Genomic DNA, 20330 nt, shown 5'->3' on the forward strand with positions numbered 1-20330 from the left:
GAGACCTGGGGATGGAGGTAAAAAGACTGGGTGAAGTCTATCTCTGACATACTCTGACTACAGAACCCTAAACTAGTTGCCCCCAAGCAACTCTTTAAGACTCTAAATTGGTAAGTACAAATCTAAATTGATGGAGGGAAATTTCTCACTGAGAATTACTTATATCAATGCAAACACAAGTCCAGTTCCACCCACTCCTTTTGGAGAACAGAAGAAATTTTCAAGGCTTTATAAGTATATGAAAGAGTATTGTGTTGTGTGGTTTTTCCTTCCATCTCAAAGAGGACCATGACATCAGGAAGATGATGCTATGACTTGCAATTGAATTGGATTTGAGGGAGGGAAGGCTATGCAAAGTCACCAGTCTCACTTTCTCCTCCTGTGCCCTCTGGGTCCAGTGGCCAGATATCAATCAGGATAACTGCAGATGGCCCAGGATGCAGTGGGAGACCTTGACCTTTTGAAGCTAAGATCTTTCCAAGTTCTCTCGTTGACTGAGGCAATGCCCATTCAGTAATGAGGTCTCTTTATAAAATAAGTAGGATATAAGTTAGGATGTACAAAGTACTATAAGAAAAATGAGGAAAGAACAGATAATTTTCCACTCTGATAATCTAGAGAAGTTTAGAGGTGGCATCAAGTTGGGGCCCTGAAGAAAGATAATTGAATAGACAGGAAAATGGAGGAAGAGTCTTGAATGTGTCTCTTCCATCTTAAACAATATGAAAAAATAAAACATTCACTTGACCATGCCATCCCCTCATACTCTCATCTTATATTTCTTCTCCCTTTCACAAATAATTCTAGAAAAGATCATCTACTCTCTCTCTCTCCTTTCTATTTTCACATTTTTATCAATCTTGGCAATCTGGATTGAACTCCGCCACTTGATTGATAGTGCTTTCTCTAAAGTTATTAACGATCCTGTGATTACTGTATTCAAAAAACTTATTTCAGACTTCATATTATATGACTTTCTTGTAGTTTTTGGTCTCGACCCCCTTTTTTCCTTCCTTGCACTTGGTAACACACAGCACATGCTTTCTGGTGCTCCACCTACCTGACCTTCAACAGTTTCCTTTGTTGGATCATCATCTGGCTCCTATCTTCTAGGGCTATGCCATGAACCTTCTTCTCTTCCCCTTACATTCTCTCTCTTGGTGATATCATCAATGCCCCTGGATTCAATTATTCTTTGTGTCCATATGATTCCATATGGTCAGGTTAACAAAACTTTAATGGCTATACTATTTTCCATGTTTGGTACCTGTAGTTCCATACCCTTGTAAAAAACATATGTAAGGATGTTTATTATTTAGGACTTTTGCAAGTAAAAGTATTAACCTTCTGTGAAAGTAAAAGAGGGGAGGTTGTTTTCTAGAGAATATATGCAAGAATAGGTAAGTTTATTGGTAAATTGAGACATTTTTCTCTTGATTACTGAAATCCTTGTGAAAATTCCTGACCCCTATCTATGTCAGAATATAAAAGGAAAAAGTATAATTCTTTAAATTAAAGGCAATATTGTTTTTCCTTGAGAACTAAACCAAGTCTATTCTCCCTTGGCACTGGACAAGCAGTTAAGAGACAAGGAAAATTCCTTAGAATATTTTGTCTTCAGCTTACCCATACAATTTCACTATTCTGTCTTACATTCCTAAACTATTTTGGGGGAAAAAACTAGGCTAGCTTCAGTTCAAGTAAAATTTTTTGGCATACTTATTCTTCTATATAACACATCACAACCCTAAGCAAAGTCAAGAATGATGAATCCCTGATTCCTATCCATCCTATTCAGGCAATCACTTGCCTTGGAATCCTAGAAACTAGAAAAAATGGAAGACATCTTTCATGTATCAGAGATAGGACATTGTATAAAAATGAAGAAATGTGTGAAACATCTTCAGAGGGATAAGTTACTGTGCCATCTGCACCCCTATCCCAACAGCTGTTCTGAGTAAGAAGTCTTCTGAGTTGCCTTCTAAGTCAGTTGAAAACCATTTCTGATATTCCTGAGATCTCCACTAGTTACCTTACACCCTTCCCCACCAGCCTCTTGGGAAACTTCCTGCTCTGACTTTTCCAATATACTTTTTCATCCAATGTGAGCCCTTGTGGAGATTGATGAGTGTGATGCAAAATAAACACACTGATGATATAAAATAAATGAGAACCTAATCCTCTTTAATTATTTTTTCAAGCCTCAAGAGTAACTGACAATATGTAAGTGAAATAGGACACTAAAATACTCCAAAACTTAGTCCTAATTTTCCTCCCAAACTCCATTCCTACACAGACAAATGATGATTGGATATCTTTGCCTGGATGTCCTGTAGCCAATTCAAATTCAACATATACAAAAGAAATCTCTATGTTTCTGCAAAAAAAATTCCTCTTCCAAACTTCTCTATTTTTGTGGATGGTATCATCAACACCATCCCTTCACCCTTCATGTATCTTCCACTGTAGTAAAAATGTCTTGTACTAGCTATTATTATTACATGACATTTCATCTCTAACTTTTGTGACTTTTCACAGGTGGTCCCCCCTATGATTAGATGCACTCCCTTTTGTATGTCCAGGTATAGACTTTAATTTTTTTTTAATTTAAAAGTAAAAAAGATGAAAATGATATTTCAAAAAATAATTTTATACTAACACTAAAAATTAAACATGAAGATGCCAGAAATTATAAACACAACACTGTTTTCTAAAAAGCTATGAACTAGTAATTTTATAATCCTTTTCCACTGACAAGTAGATATTTACAAATACACCACATAATTTTTTAAAGTGGATAAAATAAACTTTTGTTTTCTTTTTTAAGTCTTCACTTAAAAAAAAGAATTAGCACTTCTGTACATAAAGTAAAACTGGAAAGATATGATTATACGTAAATCTCTATTACATGCAACTTGGTTTTTTAAAGATACACAACCAATTCACCATGTTACTTTCAAAGCTACTACTTTTGTTCTCCAGTATGAATTTTCTTTTAAATACTTCACAATTTCTCTTTTTTCCTTTTTGCAACATTCCAACCAACCCTTGTATCCCTCTATATCCCCCATCCTCAATAAAATGAATGTATATGTCTAAAAATCCTAAATAACAAACACATGATGAGAAGCTCATAGTCAAGAAACATTAAATTTGACCACTCTGCAAAGTTTAAGAATAGTAATCAAATAAAAAGATAGCCCCAGCTACTCTACTTAAAAGCCTATTATTGAATAGGATGTCAATCATTCCAGTTCATCCCACTGGGAAGTAAACAAATAGTTTGCTGCAGACTAGACTTTAGTCAAGTGCTTTTCAAAAAAAGTTTTAAAAATAGGTTTACTAGGATAAAAGGAAAGAATAACTCAAGAGATATGGGAGGCACTTGAGAAATCTATTGACAAAATTTCAAATGTCTAGTGAAGAGGGAGCTATTTAAAGAGACCAATGTTGTCACAAATGCATAGCTTAAATAAAAACAAAAATTTAATTTAAAAAATGCACATCTGGTGTGCCCAGATTTTTTTTTAAAAGATACATATATAAAGGGATAATAATTATGCTTATGCTAACAACAAAAATAATAGCCCCCTCAAAGTCCAAAACATCAGACATAAAGTAGGGGGATGCCAGCCAAAGTAAGGTATAATGAGGCACTTTATGAGCCCTGAGACAATTATATCAATAAAGAATTCACAGGAACCCTGAAACACTGGCAAACTGGGCTGTGCGAAACAATTGCCCTTAAAATTTTAAAGGACAGACAGGATAGAATAAGGTTACAGATTGACCCTATTCTAAATCATCCTTCTTATTACTAGTTTAACATGGAGAAGAATGATGCTGCTTCATGTTCTGATGTCAAGTGAAAGTAAGACACCCCAGAAAAAAGAAAAAATACTGATACCTCACTCTCTAGAATTGTTTCAGTGTAGTATAGGTGTAATGGAAATGTAAATTTAAAGATCTTCCCTACCCCTAGGCCTTTTGATAGGCTTAAGAGACTCTGAGAACCTTCCTTGATTTGAAAATATACTCTGCCCCCTAACAGGCTGAATGTGGTCACATGGAGCCAGTGACAGGAGGCTTGGTTTTCAGGAATGCCCACACCTTGATGCTGTGTGATTGGGCAGTGGGTCAAGAGGGTGGTTACATTCTCTGACGCAGGAGAAGGCTATATAATCCCTGATTTGAGGCTATGCTTTAGGGCTCACTTTGAGAAGCTGTGTGATTTGACCAGATGAGACTCTGGGCAGCTGTTGAGAGCCCCCTGGCTTTGAAAACCCAGATGTTGATGTTTCCTTCTCTGGCAACTGTGATCTGGTATGGATGTAATGGTTGGACAGTTTGGAAGCCTGTCTGCTTGATCCGTTTCTCTGTCTTGTAACTTCTGTCTATACACTCTGAAGTTCAGGGTGCTGACCTTTTTCCCCTGAACTAGGTAAATGAAATATGTTTGATTGATTAAAGTAAGCTTGTTAACCCATTTTGAGTTGCTTTCCTTTGGCAAAGCAGATCTAAGAACCTGTGTTGGGGCGGCCAGGTAGCACAGCGAGTAAGAGCACCGGCTCCAGTGTTGAGAAGACCTGGAGATCGAATCCCGGGCTCAGACACTTAGCACCCACCCAGAAACACCTGGTCGTGTAACCTTGAGCAAGTTACTTAACCCCAATTGCTTAGGGGCGGCCAGGTGGCTCAGCGAGTAAGAGCACTGGCTTCAGTGTCAGGATGACCTGGATCAAATCCGGGCTCAGGTACTCAGCACCACACCCAGAAATAACTGGCCGTGTAACCTTGAGCAAGTTACTTAACCCCGATTGCTTAAAAAAAAAAAAAAAAAGAACCTGTGTTGGCAGCCATCCTGGGGATGCTGGGGTACTTGCTGCTACAATAGGCCACTAATGTTGGCAAACTATGAACATGCATGAAAGCTTTCATTATGCACTAGCATGAAATCGTAAAAATTCAAATATTTTAGAACTATAGGTAAGGGCTTCATACTGCTTTTTGTCAATGCCTCATAGCCATGTTACACAACAATATAGGGCATACCAGTTCAGAACAATCTTCAAAAATAATTTAATGGCTATATCATCAAAACGATGAGTGTTGCCAATGTTACAATTAAATCATAGGAATACGTTATTAAAAATGAAATAACTTAATCCCCAAACCTAGATTGAATTAAATAAGAGATGAAACTGAAGAGTTACTAAAACCTGAAGAGGCAAAAGTTGAAGAAGCCAAGAGTATTGAAATGAAACCTTGAGAAATTCTCTATCTACCAACAAAATGGATGATAGAAAATACCAATATCTCAAAACGGTTTTTGAAAAGACAATAGACAAACTTTTCCTAGAAATCTGAAAAGTATTTGTTGAGTTTGGAGGCATTACTCAAACTAACAGAATAACTATACTAAATCAGAGAACTTTTTAAAACCTGGCATTTGTTATCACCATCATGAATGATACATTTTCCTGACAATGTTTTCCAGAAAGTGTAAAAATGCTTCACAACCTGCATACTATAGCACAATGTCATAGTAAGAATCATTGGAAGAAAGGTTGCATTATCAAGGAATACTACTAAAGACACATGAAACTTCCTATATATATCATCTCCTCTATCAAAATGTGAATTTCTCAAGAGCAAGAACTCTCTGGCTTTTCTGTTTGTATCCCCAGGGTTTATTTTGTACCGGGTAAGCTCTTAAATGCTTTTTCATTCAATTCACTCATTCATCTACAGAGGTGGAAGGCAGTGAGTGGGGCTGGAAAAGATTTATAATTATTGGTTTAAACTCTTTACTTTAGGACGTGAAATAAAAAGGAAGCACTCTGCCAGCTTTCCCTGAAATCCAAGGATGCTCCCATCCTTCTTCAAGAAGGCATAAAATATCTACTATCAACAATCTCTCCAAACATAAGCCGTTTATGTGCTCATGTAATGTATATGAAGCATTCACAGCTTGTATTACTAAAAAAACTATAAATGTTTATGAGAAAATAACATATTGACTGAGGAGCAAAATGGTATGCAGGAATATCCCTGGAATGTGATTATTATCAATTACAAAATTACTGAACAAGCCACCCAAAACCTTCAAAATATTTATACTACCAATTACTACAAAGCCCTTGACTCAGTGGGACACTTATGGCTTATTTTTTGTGCTAAAAATATATAAAATAGACTCAAGTATAGAGAAAACATTAGGCTACATGGAAAACTACTCTCAAAAACAGGCTGTTCAGGCGATAGCAATTATTAGATACCAACCACATGCCAGGCAATGACAACATCAAGAACAATTGATAAAGACATGATATTTTTCAGGGAGACAGTCTATCTAAGCCCATCCATTATAATATCTATTAAAAAAGAACCAAGTATGGGTTTCTAAATTAAAGAGAAAAGTTGAATAAAGTATCATATTAATCACTTGATATACATGGATCACATCAAGCTAGATAGACCCACAGTTAATAAATGAGGGAAGCATTACAGACCAAGAATGTCTGGATTCATCAAAGTACATGACAAAGTCTCTCATAATATCCCTGAGTACAGTTGGAGGGTTGGAGGCTGTAGAAACAAGCCTTCCTAAAGAATGTGGATCTATGTGAATTTGGGAGGCAATCTTTAGAGTTCTGTCCAAAGTTTTGTGGGTTTTTCTTTTAACAATTTTGAAAAACCAAGCAGACATAGATGGCATGTTAATCAAATTTGGGAATGACATGAAGCTTGGAAGCAAACTGGTTATAAGATATAATTAAGATCCAAAACTACCTCAATAGACAAAATGATGAGATGAACTTAAAGAGATAGAATTATGTAGCAATTAATGAAAATTTTAACTATACGAGAAAAGAACAGGAGGAAAAGGTAGCTCAACAGCATGGTATGCTGAAAAGACTCAAGGTTTTAATTAGGTATATTTTCAATAAAAGTCAATAGTGGGAAGTAATCTTTAAAAAAAAGCTATTAAATTTTAAGCATTATTAGATATATAGTATTCTGAAGAGGGAAATACTGTATTCAGTGCTATTAAGACAATTCCCTAAATATTGTTTTGGGTGCCATGTTTTAGTGGGTGGAGGTACTTAAATGGAGTACATGTAGAGGAAGGCAACAAGGATAATATAGAGAATCAAGAATTTGAAGGTTTTCCATGAAGAGTTTTAAGATTTGATTTATCCCATGTAGTTCCAGAGTAAAGAACTTGAACTACAATGGGTAGCAGCAGTTAGAAGGAGGCAGATTTTTGACTCAGTATGGAGAAGATCTAACAATTAGAGTAATCTAAAATTTAATGAGCTGCCTCAAAAAATAGCAAATTCTCCATCACCAAAAATGCCGAAATAGAGGGTGGAGACTACTTTGGGGCATGTCGTAGAAGATGTAATTTCTTAGCAAGATATAGGATTTCACATGATCTTTTCAATGCGGATATTAGGTAATAACAGAAAGGCTGTGTGGCAAAATGCAAAAGAAATCTATATTGTATTACTCTGTATATATTTTGTACTTATCTTACATGGACTCGAAGTCAGAAGACTTGGGTTGGAGTCCCAGCACTGACAATAATCATGTGACCTCAGACAAGTCACTTAATTTCTCTGAGAATCAATTTCCTAATCTGTAAAACAGGGAAAATAATAATTTACACTACCTACCTCTCAGGTATGTTGGGAGGAAAGCACTTTGTAATCTGTAGAATGTCATATAAATGTGATAATGTCAATGTTACTTTCACTATTTAAGTCATGAAGCTCATGAGAATAACAATTTTGTTTACCTTACTCAAACTACTTTTATTCTTATTTTTTCACTCTTCCTTCCCCCATGCTGATGCCTTCCTGTTATTTTTTGAGATTTCAAAGTCACAGGTATAAAATATTGGTGGAACTATACGACTCATCAATAATAACAAAATGTTTGGATTAGCAAAAATTATTTCTTCTTACCTATCAAGTAAAAGAATTTTCTTTTCCGCTGAGTTTTTATGGTTTGACTAACACATTATAAATATTGCATAACTGAAATAAAATCCCCTTTGACATTGCTCCTAGTGTCTTGCTGCATTCAAGTCACTATCTTCCTTCTTGTAAACATTTTCTCCAAATCTAGTTACTGGTAATACAATGATTTTTATGATATAAACAGTAATGCCAATTGTAATTAGTATATGTCTATGAGTATAGGCCCTTAGAGCAATCCAGCAAGTCATAAAAGAAATCAGACAATCATGCCTTAAAAAAAAGAGAAATGATTTGTCCTCATTTAATAAATGTTCTATTAAGGTTTGATGTAAATCTTTCAATATGCATGGAAATAAACCAAATTCACGTAATAACTTATAGAAGAAAAAATGTCTGTTGTTGGCAAACTCTTTTCATCAAATAGAAAAACTCAATGAAAAATATCTGAAGAAATTACATTCATTCATTCAGCAACCACTTACTGACTAAATATTATTAACCATTCGGAGCACAGGGTGCTTTGGAGGTATAAAAGAAGTAAAAGACAGAGTCTCCAGCCTTAAGTAATTTATACTCTAGCTTGAGATATGAAAACAGGTACCTACTAAAGAATACAAAGGGATATATGAAGATATGCCAGATACATGAAAAACTCATTCTAAATTCTCATGTTACAGGAAGGAAAGAAGCAATCAGATGAATCAAGGGGACAGGAATGAAAAACTTCTTGGAAGTTAATTGTCATTCAAACCTTATATATAACAGAACTATAGAATCATAGATTTATTAGAGTTAGTTGGAAGGGACTTTAGAGTTAATCTAATCAAATCTCCTCACTTAACAGATGAGAAAGCTCAGTTCCAGAGAGGTAACAAGTGAATTGCTCATGACCAAATAAGTAGTAAGAAATAGAAACAGGATTTGAACTCTAGAGGTAGCATTCTTTATACTTAAGCAGTAATACTTAAAAAAGTATTTCATCATAATTAAAAGAGTAATCACACAAATGCTGGAATATTCAAGAAAAATATAAACTTCCTTTTAATTTACATATGCTTCTATTTGTGGAATTTGGTTTTATCATATAATAGACTTTAACAAGAGGTAGTAGTTATTATGATAATTTTTTTGTGTGGCTTTAAATTCCTTTTATTCTTGTTGGATCCATACTTTGCTACAATTCATTTTAAATATCATCAACTGAAGGAATATATAGTTTTCCCAAAGAATAAAAAATCATTTTTATATCCTTTGGAATCTCATCTAAATAAATTCAAGTTTGATATAAACAAGTCTATTTTTCAATTAAAAATGACAAATTTATGAATTTAGATTTTTAGAACTATTTGCAAATACAAATGAAATAATCTACAGTTGTTTTAGGAGTTATTTCACAGAAATAACTGTTAAATTAAAATGCTTATATTTTTCCTCAGTTTTATAAAAGCAAACACTAAAAATCAATAATTTAATATATCTATGGGCAGCTGGGTGGCACAGTAAATAGAGCCCTGGCCCTGGAGTCAGGAGGACCTGAGTTCAAATCTGGCCTCAGACACTTACCGTGTTTCCCGATAATAAGACCTATCCCGAAAATAAGCCCTATTGAGATTGCTACTGTAGTGAAGGTGATCCCCTGCGCTACACGCTACATTATGGTACCCTCTGTATGCACCGTCCCCCCTCCCCCGGGTGAAATGCACGCCGCGCTCCGAGCTGCATCCAATCAGAACTGCAGCAGTGAGTGCACGCCATCCTGTTCTTCCCCAGTGATTTGCTTATTGAATAAAGGTACATTTTTTTGTTCACATTTACCTGTTTATTAAAATTGCTGTCAATGTTCATTAAAATAAGCCCTCCGGTGTTTTTCTATCCAAAAAAAATAATAAGACAGTGTCTTATTATCGGGGTAACACGGTAACATGTAGTAGCGTGTGACCTTGGGCAAGTAAGTCACTTAACCCCAATTGCCTTGCCTTCCCCCCTCCAAAAAGCAAAATAATAATAATAATAAATTAGGGACATCACTGGAAATGATAAGACATGAAAATCATGGATCTGAAAACCATTTTTGTTCCCACATCCTTGCTACTTGTGCCATCAGAAATAAAAAAAACCAGGATGACTGAGTTCTGTGAAGAAGCCAGTAAATCAGTTTCCTCCATTCCCCTTATAAGTCAGTCAATAAAATGGTTATAATTTTATAAATTATTTTTTTGGGGATTTGTTTTGGGGACTGACTGATAATGTTGGTCTGAGATACTATGGAATGAGAGCTCTAAAAAAAAAAAATAAAGGACGTGAATTTCTTGAATTTTCTTAGTGATTTACATCAGAAAGCCAGAAAAGACAGTACACACTTTTAATCCCTGCTACCGGGAAGGGTGAGACTAGAGGGCTTCTTGTGCTTGGGAGTTTTGCATAGCACTGGACTAAGCTGATTGAGTATCTATACTAAGTTTGGTATTAACAGGGTAGGTCTCCAGAAATAGGGGGTCTCCTAGGTTGCCTAAGGACAGGTGAAGAACTAGCCCAGGTCAGAAATGGAGAAGATTAAAGTTGCTCTGACAATTAGAGCAGGACTGGGTTGATGAATAACCCCATACCTTCTAGCCTGGAGAGATGGGGAAACAAAGCTTTAAAACGAACAAATAATTTGATAGGATGTAAACTCTGTAAGAGCAAGGTCTATCTATTTCACTACTTTCATTCATGGTTGACACACACCAGATTCACAGATAAATAAAAAAATAGTATATATACCAAATTAATAAAAGGAGATTGCATATCTTATATATGAAACCTCATGTAGGCCAGTTTGACTAGAAAGCAGAGTGCTGAAAGAAGAGTCTCATGTAGTCAGCCTGGCAGTTGCCAGATTGCAGAGTTCACCAATGTCCAAAAGCTAGAGAAGCTTCCAGTGGAAGAGAATGATATGTTCAGAACTGTAGTTTAGGAATATCAACTCTGCAGATATGTGGAAGAGACAATGAACAGGGTAGAGAAGAGAACCTGGAAAAACTATTAGGAGATTGCAATAATCAATGTTAGAGGTGAAGAGGGATTGAATAATAGTGGCTACAATATTGCTAGAAAAAAAGATGCTAGATTTGAGATGCTGAAGAGTGGACTGAGCAAGACTTGGCAACCGACTTGACATGAGAGAAGTCCTGTAGATCTAAAAGTTGAGGATAACACCTATGTTGAAAACCTGGATGACTGAAAGAATGGTGGTGTCTTCCATGGAAACAGGGAAGCTAGGAAACAAGATCAGTTAAGGGAAAAAGATAACTTTTCTTTTGAATATGTTGTCTGAGAGATCTAAAGGACATCCAAAGTGGAGATATCTGGCATTTAAGACGTAGAACTAAAGCAACTACTGAAGTAAATGCTCACGTAAATCAGTTCAAAGTCAGTGATTTTTCACTATTACACACAAAGTTCAAAGAATCATATGAATAAGTACATATATAAAATGATATAATTAAATTGAAGTGATTACTCCCCACAAATGCATGGGAAACCACAATATGCTATAACCGATAGATTAATGCAAAGAAGTTTGAAAGAATTTAAGGCTAACATTGCATTTGCATCCATAAAAAGGAAATTTCCCCAATGATATTACCTTATTTGAATAGTTCCTAAACAATTTTAACAAGAATTTTTTAAATAGTCATGTCTTTATCTTATAAAATCTGTTCCAATTTTTCTCCAAAAGGTCACATAGCTATAAAATCTTCCATCTGTATGTAATAGGTAGCAGAATGCGTGTGTGCGTGAGTGTTAGAAGTTCCATATAATGAATCAAAACTGAAAAATATTTCTCAATATAATTATAATTCCATAAATAGCTATTATTGACAATCGGGAAATTTTAGTCTTAATCTATAGTTTTTTTTTGGTCTCTTATCACTATAAAATTGACTCGCTATATTCATTTGTGAGCTACGGCAACAAGAGGATTTTGGTGATTTTTTAATGACTATCACATTTCAGAAACGTTTAAAACTAACCACACCTAGACTCTTAGGAAAACTTGTCATGATTATATGCTATTTTATGCCAAAACATGCAGAACTGAAAAAAATTCCCAAACAGGATCCTAAATAGATGATGCAGCAAAACAAAGTTAAGGGAAAGTATTCACCACACGTGTTGATTGTGGAGCTGAGCGAGGCAGCTCCAGTGGAAAGGCCGCCTTTGGAAACTGCTGAAGCCACAGAAGGTGGAGAAGATGTAGAAGATGAAGGAGGTGCAGTCGAGGAGGCCGTCGTCGATGTTAACCGCTCTCCAGACTCCATATCTAAAAGAAAAAGAGCAAAACTGTGAATTTTCAGGACAAAGGACTGAACTACTTGTTAATTTGATTTAAGGAAAACATGTGAAGCAGAAACTAAGAAATATTTAAGCTTTTTTTACAACACTGCTGTAAATACAGATCATTAAGAAATGTTTCTATGGGAACAACAAAATAGTAAATTTAGAATGGAAAAACCATAATAAATGAAAAATCTGCACAAATATGCCAGATCTTCACACACTTCCATATTCATGATATATGTATGCCTATTAAACATATCACATATTCAACTCACAAGAAGGTGGTTTGCAAATATAAATTAAATGTATACACACATAAAGGCATATGCATAAAAGTAATATATTATCATTATATTATTTTTAAAATCAATACCTTTTTATGCCTAAACCTTTCCATTTACTACTCATTTTCCCTTCCCAATGACACACAACAGAAGTATGGATCAAGGAAATACCAATCACTATTAATTCCCAACTCTATAACTACAGAGATTCATTTCATTATAGGCACAAACAACTGACTTAGTGTTCTGTTCCAAATCATGTGCCACTGACTCCCTGCTTCCCATCCAGAGGACCCTCACCTTAAGCAGGCTGAGCTCATCTAGGGGCCATAGTTAAGAAGTGATTGGAATTGAGGGAGTGTAAGGAGTCACCTCGAGAAAAGGGTCTTTCATAAAGGAGAACAAAATCTTCAAGAATAATGACATGATATACTGGTGGCTCATGGGAAGTTGTAGGACCAAATTTATATAATGTATTGTGGTGTTTATTAAGAGAGGAAATGAAAAGGCCGTCTGGAAGCTTCTTTGTCACGCAGTGTCTCCTACACTTTTCTTTACCATCACTAGGCTCCTTTTCTTTCCTTCCTTCTGTTATAGGCTTGATCTACTTATTTATTATATCTCTAAGTGATTTATGTCCTTATCTTAATGATATGATATGAGTATTGCAAACTATTTGGCATTTCAAATTAAATGTTTTATTCTACATGTATGACACATTCAAATGGAAACATGTTACAACGGTCACTGATCAAGCAAAAAGACGAGTTGAGTGAGCTGAAAGAAAAATACCATGGGAGTAGGTGAGAAGACCGGTCCTCAGCAGTCTAAGGCAGGGGTTGGGGGTGGAGGTATATCCTCACGAAAACAGGAGACCACAAGGATGCCAAGAGAGTAAACATATCCAATATCCTGCCACAGTAAACTGAAGACAGAAATGCTCTATACCTAAGGGCACAGAAGGACTGACCTTGCTAGAGTAGGAATTAGTACAGATACTTCAGTTAGGTAGTCCAATATCTGACAGTCAGAGAAATAGACTCCAACCCTTTGGCCCCAAAGGACAAATCAATTCCAGGGCACTAAGTGCTGAGGGGAGACAGAAAGTTTAGATTAAGACACGGATCTCTAACCTCATAAATCTTACAATCTATTTAGGGGAGCTTGGTTAATCCAGTAGCTGACTTTATTCCTTAGAAACTTAATATTGGACTGCTTCAATAGACTGCATACTGAACTTGCAATATAAGGGGTCTTTTAAAAAGGAAAGTTTAGAATTTAATGCAACGGTCACTCTAGAACTCAGCAACATAGTTGTGTCCACGTCACCCTCCTTTCAGAAGCGACAGACAGTCACACTAAGAAATAATTAATGAAATTCAACTCTGCATCTTGAGTGCATGCATCCAGAATGCCTTTTACACAGACAGTGACATAGATGATCACAAGTTACTGCTTGGCACACTTGCTGAGACCATTACTGTTGAGCCTTCCAATCTTGTGAAGTCTAGTTACTTTTCTCTACGCTTTGGCACTGCTGTCAATTCAAGTGATGAATTTTTCAGGACAATCGACAGATAACGGCATTGCTGTGATGAGTCTGTCCAGTCTCCTCATCAGTATTCACCATGGTGAGGGCATCTGTGCTAATGATGGCTGCACAGCACTTCTGTTTTAAGGGCAGACTTTGGGTCACCAGACAGTCACTAATGAGCTTTGAGACATGTGGCTGTCTGATTACAAAGCCCATGGCTGACACCTTTCACTACAAAGTGTTCTCATCAATAAGTCCAGTTTCACCAAATGCAAAAATGTTGATTTTGAACCTGGATCATTTGTGGGATATACCACCCATTCTTTCTGTGTGGCTAGTGTTCTTGTTATCTCATAACATCCCAATACTGATGACTGCTAGCTATTTTTAATATAAAAGTTCACTTTCCACTGACTTTTGGACTACAGGGATAAAAAATAATCTTGTAAGCCTTTTTCAACATGTGATATACAAGAGTAGGGCATTTTTCACTAGTTCTTTTCCTTATAGAAAAGTGAAAAAATTGCTTAAATTTTAAAAGACCAGCAAATATCCTATACTGTCTCCTTGTATAGGATTTTTGCTTTGAAATATCCCAGTGTTAATATAAAATAGAATAACTGACAAATCACAGAAACGAAATTCTTTTGCAATGCTAAAATGTGGACTCAGGCCTTCAAGAATAATTAGATAGTTCAAATTCCCCAAAACCTATAACACTTATAGCTGAGCCAAATAAGTTCTTGCCATTTAAATAAATGTCATTATAAAAAGAGCTATTTCTGTATAAAGTTCATGTAATTACTTAGGCCTTTTGTTACAAAATGGTTCGGTGACAGTGTGGAGTTGGCCCTTAACTTTAGAAGTAAATGCTTCAAACTCTGGTAAAATTTACCAAGTAGAAATGACTAAGTATGGTCCAAAGAAATACTACACATTAGTTGTCTAAGGACTAGCCTAGCTAAATGTGGAAACAGCAATCACCAGGTTGGTCACAGGGAGACAATGTTTTGGTGTCACCAAAGAACATATGTTCTTTCTGAGACCACAGTTGTCCTCCCTGAAGTCAATCTCAAAGTTAGGAATAAATTCAACTTTTTTTTAACTGATTTATATTTTGGGAAAGCATCATCTCTTAAGAAATTAATTAATGAAAATAAATTTAAAAAATAAATTTTTATCACTCACCATGTAGTGTGTAATATGTAAATACTTGTCCTGAATTTGCCTGAAAGCTTCAAGAACTTTTCCTAATTCATATATTCTGGCTAATGATCTGGGTTCACATAATTTACACAATTACTATGTAGATTTATCATGCCCTTTTGTAGATTTTGTTACCTGCTACTAAAACCTTTCTTGAGCCCTTATTTGTCGGTGTTCTCTCCTGATGCAAATTGTGTATATAAATATTGCATACACACCTCTCCCCCAATATAATGTAATCACCTTGAGGGGTGGGGACCATTTCTCATTTTGTCTTTGTATTCCCTGCCCTAGTATAATAGGTGCTTAATGCTGTTAAATTGAATTCGTCTTTCCAAGCAGAAAAGTACAGTCATTTTAAAAATCTGTTCTCATGTATCAGCCAATTCCCTAACTATCTGATCACTGTAATGCCATTCTCTAAACTTTCTCCAAGACATGCCCAATTTTCTTATTTTAAGTTTTTAAGACCATCATAGATTTTGTTACATTTGTATTTATATTAGTTTATAGCAATTATATGAATATACTTAATGAATTTGCTTTGCAACTATTTACATTTAAATAAATGAAATTCAACCAATACGATGGTCACTCTTATTTCTGTGTCTTTTGGTATGGTGACTCAATTCTTCTGGCTTTGTAATTTTTTTTACTTGCAATACTCCCTTGAATTCTTTCATTATTTATTTATACTTATCAATCTTCATTGCATTATAGTATTCTATTTTATTAAAATGCTGAAATTTATTCTACCATCCCTTTTTTTTTTTACACATTTAGGCTTCTAGCTTTTTTGCAATTACAAATTAAGTTACAGTGAAAATCTTTGAAAGAGTTGTAAAAAAAAAGTGTATATCTTCAATAACATGATAATTAAGTCAATCCTTATAACAGTCTTAAGATAAAGCAATGATAGCTAATATATTATCTGTAGTACAGAAGCAATCAGATATCCACAATAGTTTTTTTTTTCCTTAGGTTTCCAAGGCCCTTTCCTACTGATGCTGAATATTTTTGGGCTCCCATAGTTATAGTCTACAAATGATTAATATATAGACAATGAATTCTAATAACAACTCCATGTTTTAAAAAAAATCAAAACTGATGATTTGGAACCTATTGTCCTGTGTGTATATAAAACTTTTAAAATAGCTGAGTCATATTCATAAGCAATTTTTCTGCTTATTCATACAGCTTCCCAAATTTTTTCTCATATTTATTTCACTACTTTGAACTTGGCACCCACAAACACTTCTAAAAGACTTCCTGTGCATTCCTTCCTTCAGTTTTTTTTTTAATGTTAAACAAGATTGGGTCCAGCACTCCTTTGGTAAGGGTGAAGGGGAAGCACACTTTTCACAATTTCCCACAGATAGAAGTACCCGTTTATCTCTAGTTTGTCACTCTCACATATCTATACCATCCTCAAACCCATGAACAATTCTCATGCTCCTAGGATCCTGCTATAAATCTGTAAGTGGAAGGAACCTCAGAGGTCATCCACTCCAGTACTTTCACTTTGCTGAGGAGGAACCGAGGTCAAAACCGGTTAAGTGAATGATTCAGTGTGATGAAGGCAGCAAGCATTAAGAGATGGGATCTGAACCCAAGTCCTCTTTCTCCAAAACCAGTGTTCTTTCTGTGGCATATTCATAGTGATTCAGTTTTCCATCATATATAAATTAGCCAAGACAGTGATATGTTTTTCTAGGTCTCAAAATTATTATTTGTTCTATCTAATATTTCAGCAGGTAGAACTCTTTACTAGCACTCTTTATACTGAACAAAAAAGGATTCTAAAGACAACTAAGTGTCACAGTAAATGTCACCTTTTAGTGTCAAGATTTGGAAATGACCTTCTGAAAGACTAAATTACATTTTGTGTTGTCTATTCTTATATTTCTTCTGTTTCTGACTTTTGATGTTGACACTTGAGATCACTATGAATATATGTGACTACTAATGAAAATAACAATATTTAATAAAATATATAAGGTAGCTACTGACTTTCCTTTTAACCTTAAAATTTAAATATACTTGATCAATTTATTACTTAAATAGCAACAGATGGCTAGCACTAAAAAAAAAACTCTATAACAAATATTAGTGAATATCAACAATGAAATGAAAAATTATATGAAGTCCATACACACACAAAAAGTTTTGGAAAACATAATGCTTATATGAAGTGTAAATAACAGAAATGAACTTTCATTAATTTCTTAGACATGTTTTATATATATATATAGAAACTGTACATGGACTGCTAAAATAGATGCCTGTGATGATGAGGGTGACAAGGGTTCTAGATTAAAGCCTACATTTGACTTCTAATTAGGCTGTGTGCTACTATGGTCTTAGACAAGTCACTTCTTTTCACTACACCTCAATTTTCTCATCTGCGGAAAAAAAAAAAAGGTTTGAACTAGATAAGCTGTAACATATCTTCTGTTAACCCTATGATTCCATATTGATGGGTCCATATACACATCTCTATTCAGCTAGTTGATAATGAAACATATAACTTGAACTCAACAGATTAGTTTTAGTAGACAACTACTCTAATTTTCTAGGCTTATATTAGTTACTTGAGTCACAATTTTCAAAATTCTAGATTTCATATGAAAGGGAAGCTTTCTGGTTACTTGATGATTGCTCTGCTTTCAAAGCAAATAAAACTATGCAAATATAAATGAACTCCCAAAGCAGAAAGGACTATAGTTAAATTATAACCTTTCACTAAGAAGACATAAGGTAACCTTATTTTACATTTTGAAAATCTGGCAGTCAAATATACAATTAGTAATTACAATATCAAAATCTAAATCTCCCTAGGGAAAACATATGGAAAAACATTTTTCTAGTCTTCAAAAGTTAAAGCTGCTTAGAATTTTACCTTATTACTTTTTCAGCTTAAGTACCATAGCACAGTTTATACTAGATTGAAAGGGATGGTTAAGAATGATTTGAAATAATACATTAAATTATTTTTGGTTTATCCTTACCACTGCTACTTTCCATTACTATGGACATTTAATTGATTGGAAGTTACATTTGCATTGCACAGTCCATTGGAAGCCATTTATAATCTAAACAATATCTCAAAGCTTGGTAATTGGGAATGCATCATTAAAAAATATCTCACAATTTTATAACAGAATGGGAATAAGTTTCTCTATATATGCCAGTAGATGAAGGGATAGTAAAAAAAAAGAGAAAGAAAATTTTAACATTTAATTTCAACTAGTAAAACATTATAACCCCAGTTATTATTTTTCAAAAATGATAGATATGTTCATTTGTGGATCACCTGGGCCAGGGATTTTTCCATACTATTATGTATTATTCTATACTACTATATACTATTCTGAACATGTTCAATTTTTTACCACCTCTGGACTGTTCATCACAAAATTTACTATAATTGTAATGCCTTTCTCCCCTCAGTCTGCTGATCGATATCCTGATAACTTTCCTTTAGGGCTCTGATCAAATGACATGTGAACAGGCTCCAAATTAAAATGCATCATGAACACTCACAGTTGGGGGATATACCTCTTATATACGTATCTCATTCTAATTTTTATTACACATCATGTCCCAAAAGTCTTAGTGCAGTTTTACACTCTAATAACTTGTGAAGCATACAGACTCACAAAAACATCATTTGAAAATTTAGCAATATTTTTTAAATTAAAAAAAATTTAAAGCACAACAAAAATAAAACAAAAGAAGGGGTAGCTAGATGCCACAGTAAAAAGAGTACTGGTCCTGGAGTCACCTGAGTTCAAATCCAACCTCAGACATTTAACACTTACTAGCCATGTGACCTTGGGTAAGTCACTTAACCCCAATTACCCTGCCTTCCCCCTGCCAAAAAAAAAAAACAAACTTAATTTTATTTCTTACTTAGGTTTGTGAATTTTGAAGAATTGTTTTTATCTTAAAATGATGGAGTACCCTGCCACTCTGCACTGCATGTTCAACAATTTCTGGATGGCCCTTTCTAAGACTGGCAGATCGATAGAGAAGGTCCTCTTGCTTGGCCACCTCCATCACTTGATCTAGCTCTGCTGGACTTTTTCCTGTAGTGTCATGCCAAAACTGTCATGTATGCATAAAAGCCTTGTTCTTTGCATGTTTTTTAATGCCATGATTACAAATTCAATCCTTTCAGTAACAGCATCAGGAGGCACTGAACTAAACCTTGAAGGAAGGTAGGAATTCTAAATGGCAGAGATGAGGAAAGTTAATCTATAAAGGCTTGGCAGAAGGAGATACAGTGCTATGTCCAGAGATTAGTACATAAGCCAATTTTTCTGGAATATAGAGTGCATGAAAGGGAGTAGTAAATGAATTTACTGAGCCTGAAAAAATATAGATTGGAGCTAGATTGCAAGGGGCTTTAAGTATCCAGGTAAATATCTTATTTATCTTTATATTTCCCTCCTACCCCTTACCCTATGCACTACATATACATAAAGATCATAAAACTGATAGCTGGATAGGACTTAAGAGATGATCTAAATCCAACAATCTCAATTTACAAGTTAAGAAGAGACCTGTTGAGGTTAAGTGACTTGACCATGATCACACAGGCAGTGAGGCAGCTTATCAAAAATGAGAACCCAGACCTAATAACAACAAATTCAGATTTTTTCCACTATCCCACACTGCTATCTTTAGTCATTTTTACCAAAAAAGTTGTTAAGAAGATTAAAAAAAAAGAAAAATACATAGCAAACTCTAATTATAGGACACTGTCTTACACAATAAATCTGCTTTTACAGCTAATCAAATAATGCTGTCTCTGTGCATAATGATAGTGCATCTCTGAAGGTAGTATAAAGTCAGAAACATGGATACTGTACTGAACAAGAACCTGTAAGGATTCTGCTGTCCATCAGTCCATCAGTTGGACAAAGACGAGTGGTAATAAATTAATCAATAAAACATTTACTCAAGGCCTACTGTGTGTCAGGCACTGTGCTGGGT

The 20330-nt window shown here is 34.9% G+C and overlaps 1 protein-coding gene across 28 annotated transcripts in view; it reads right to left on the bottom strand.

Moving 5' to 3' along the window:
• The window catches only part of BAZ2B (bromodomain adjacent to zinc finger domain 2B), a 376035-nt gene that overhangs the window by 165910 nt on the left and 189795 nt on the right, over nt 1-20330 (bottom strand). For all 28 annotated transcript variants that reach the window (XM_069079736.1, XM_069079735.1, XM_069079731.1 and 25 more), the window contains one exon: nt 12136-12291. In XM_069079736.1, coding sequence (XP_068935837.1) covers nt 12136-12289 — 154 coding nt within the window. In that variant the 5' untranslated portion in view covers nt 12290-12291. The remainder of the gene's footprint in view (nt 1-12135; nt 12292-20330) is intronic.

This window comes from Petaurus breviceps, unplaced genomic scaffold, assembly GCF_028583685.1.
Source record: "Petaurus breviceps papuanus isolate PSGF00001 unplaced genomic scaffold, PetGlider_PUasm1.0 91133, whole genome shotgun sequence".
NCBI lineage: Eukaryota > Metazoa > Chordata > Mammalia > Diprotodontia > Petauridae > Petaurus > Petaurus breviceps.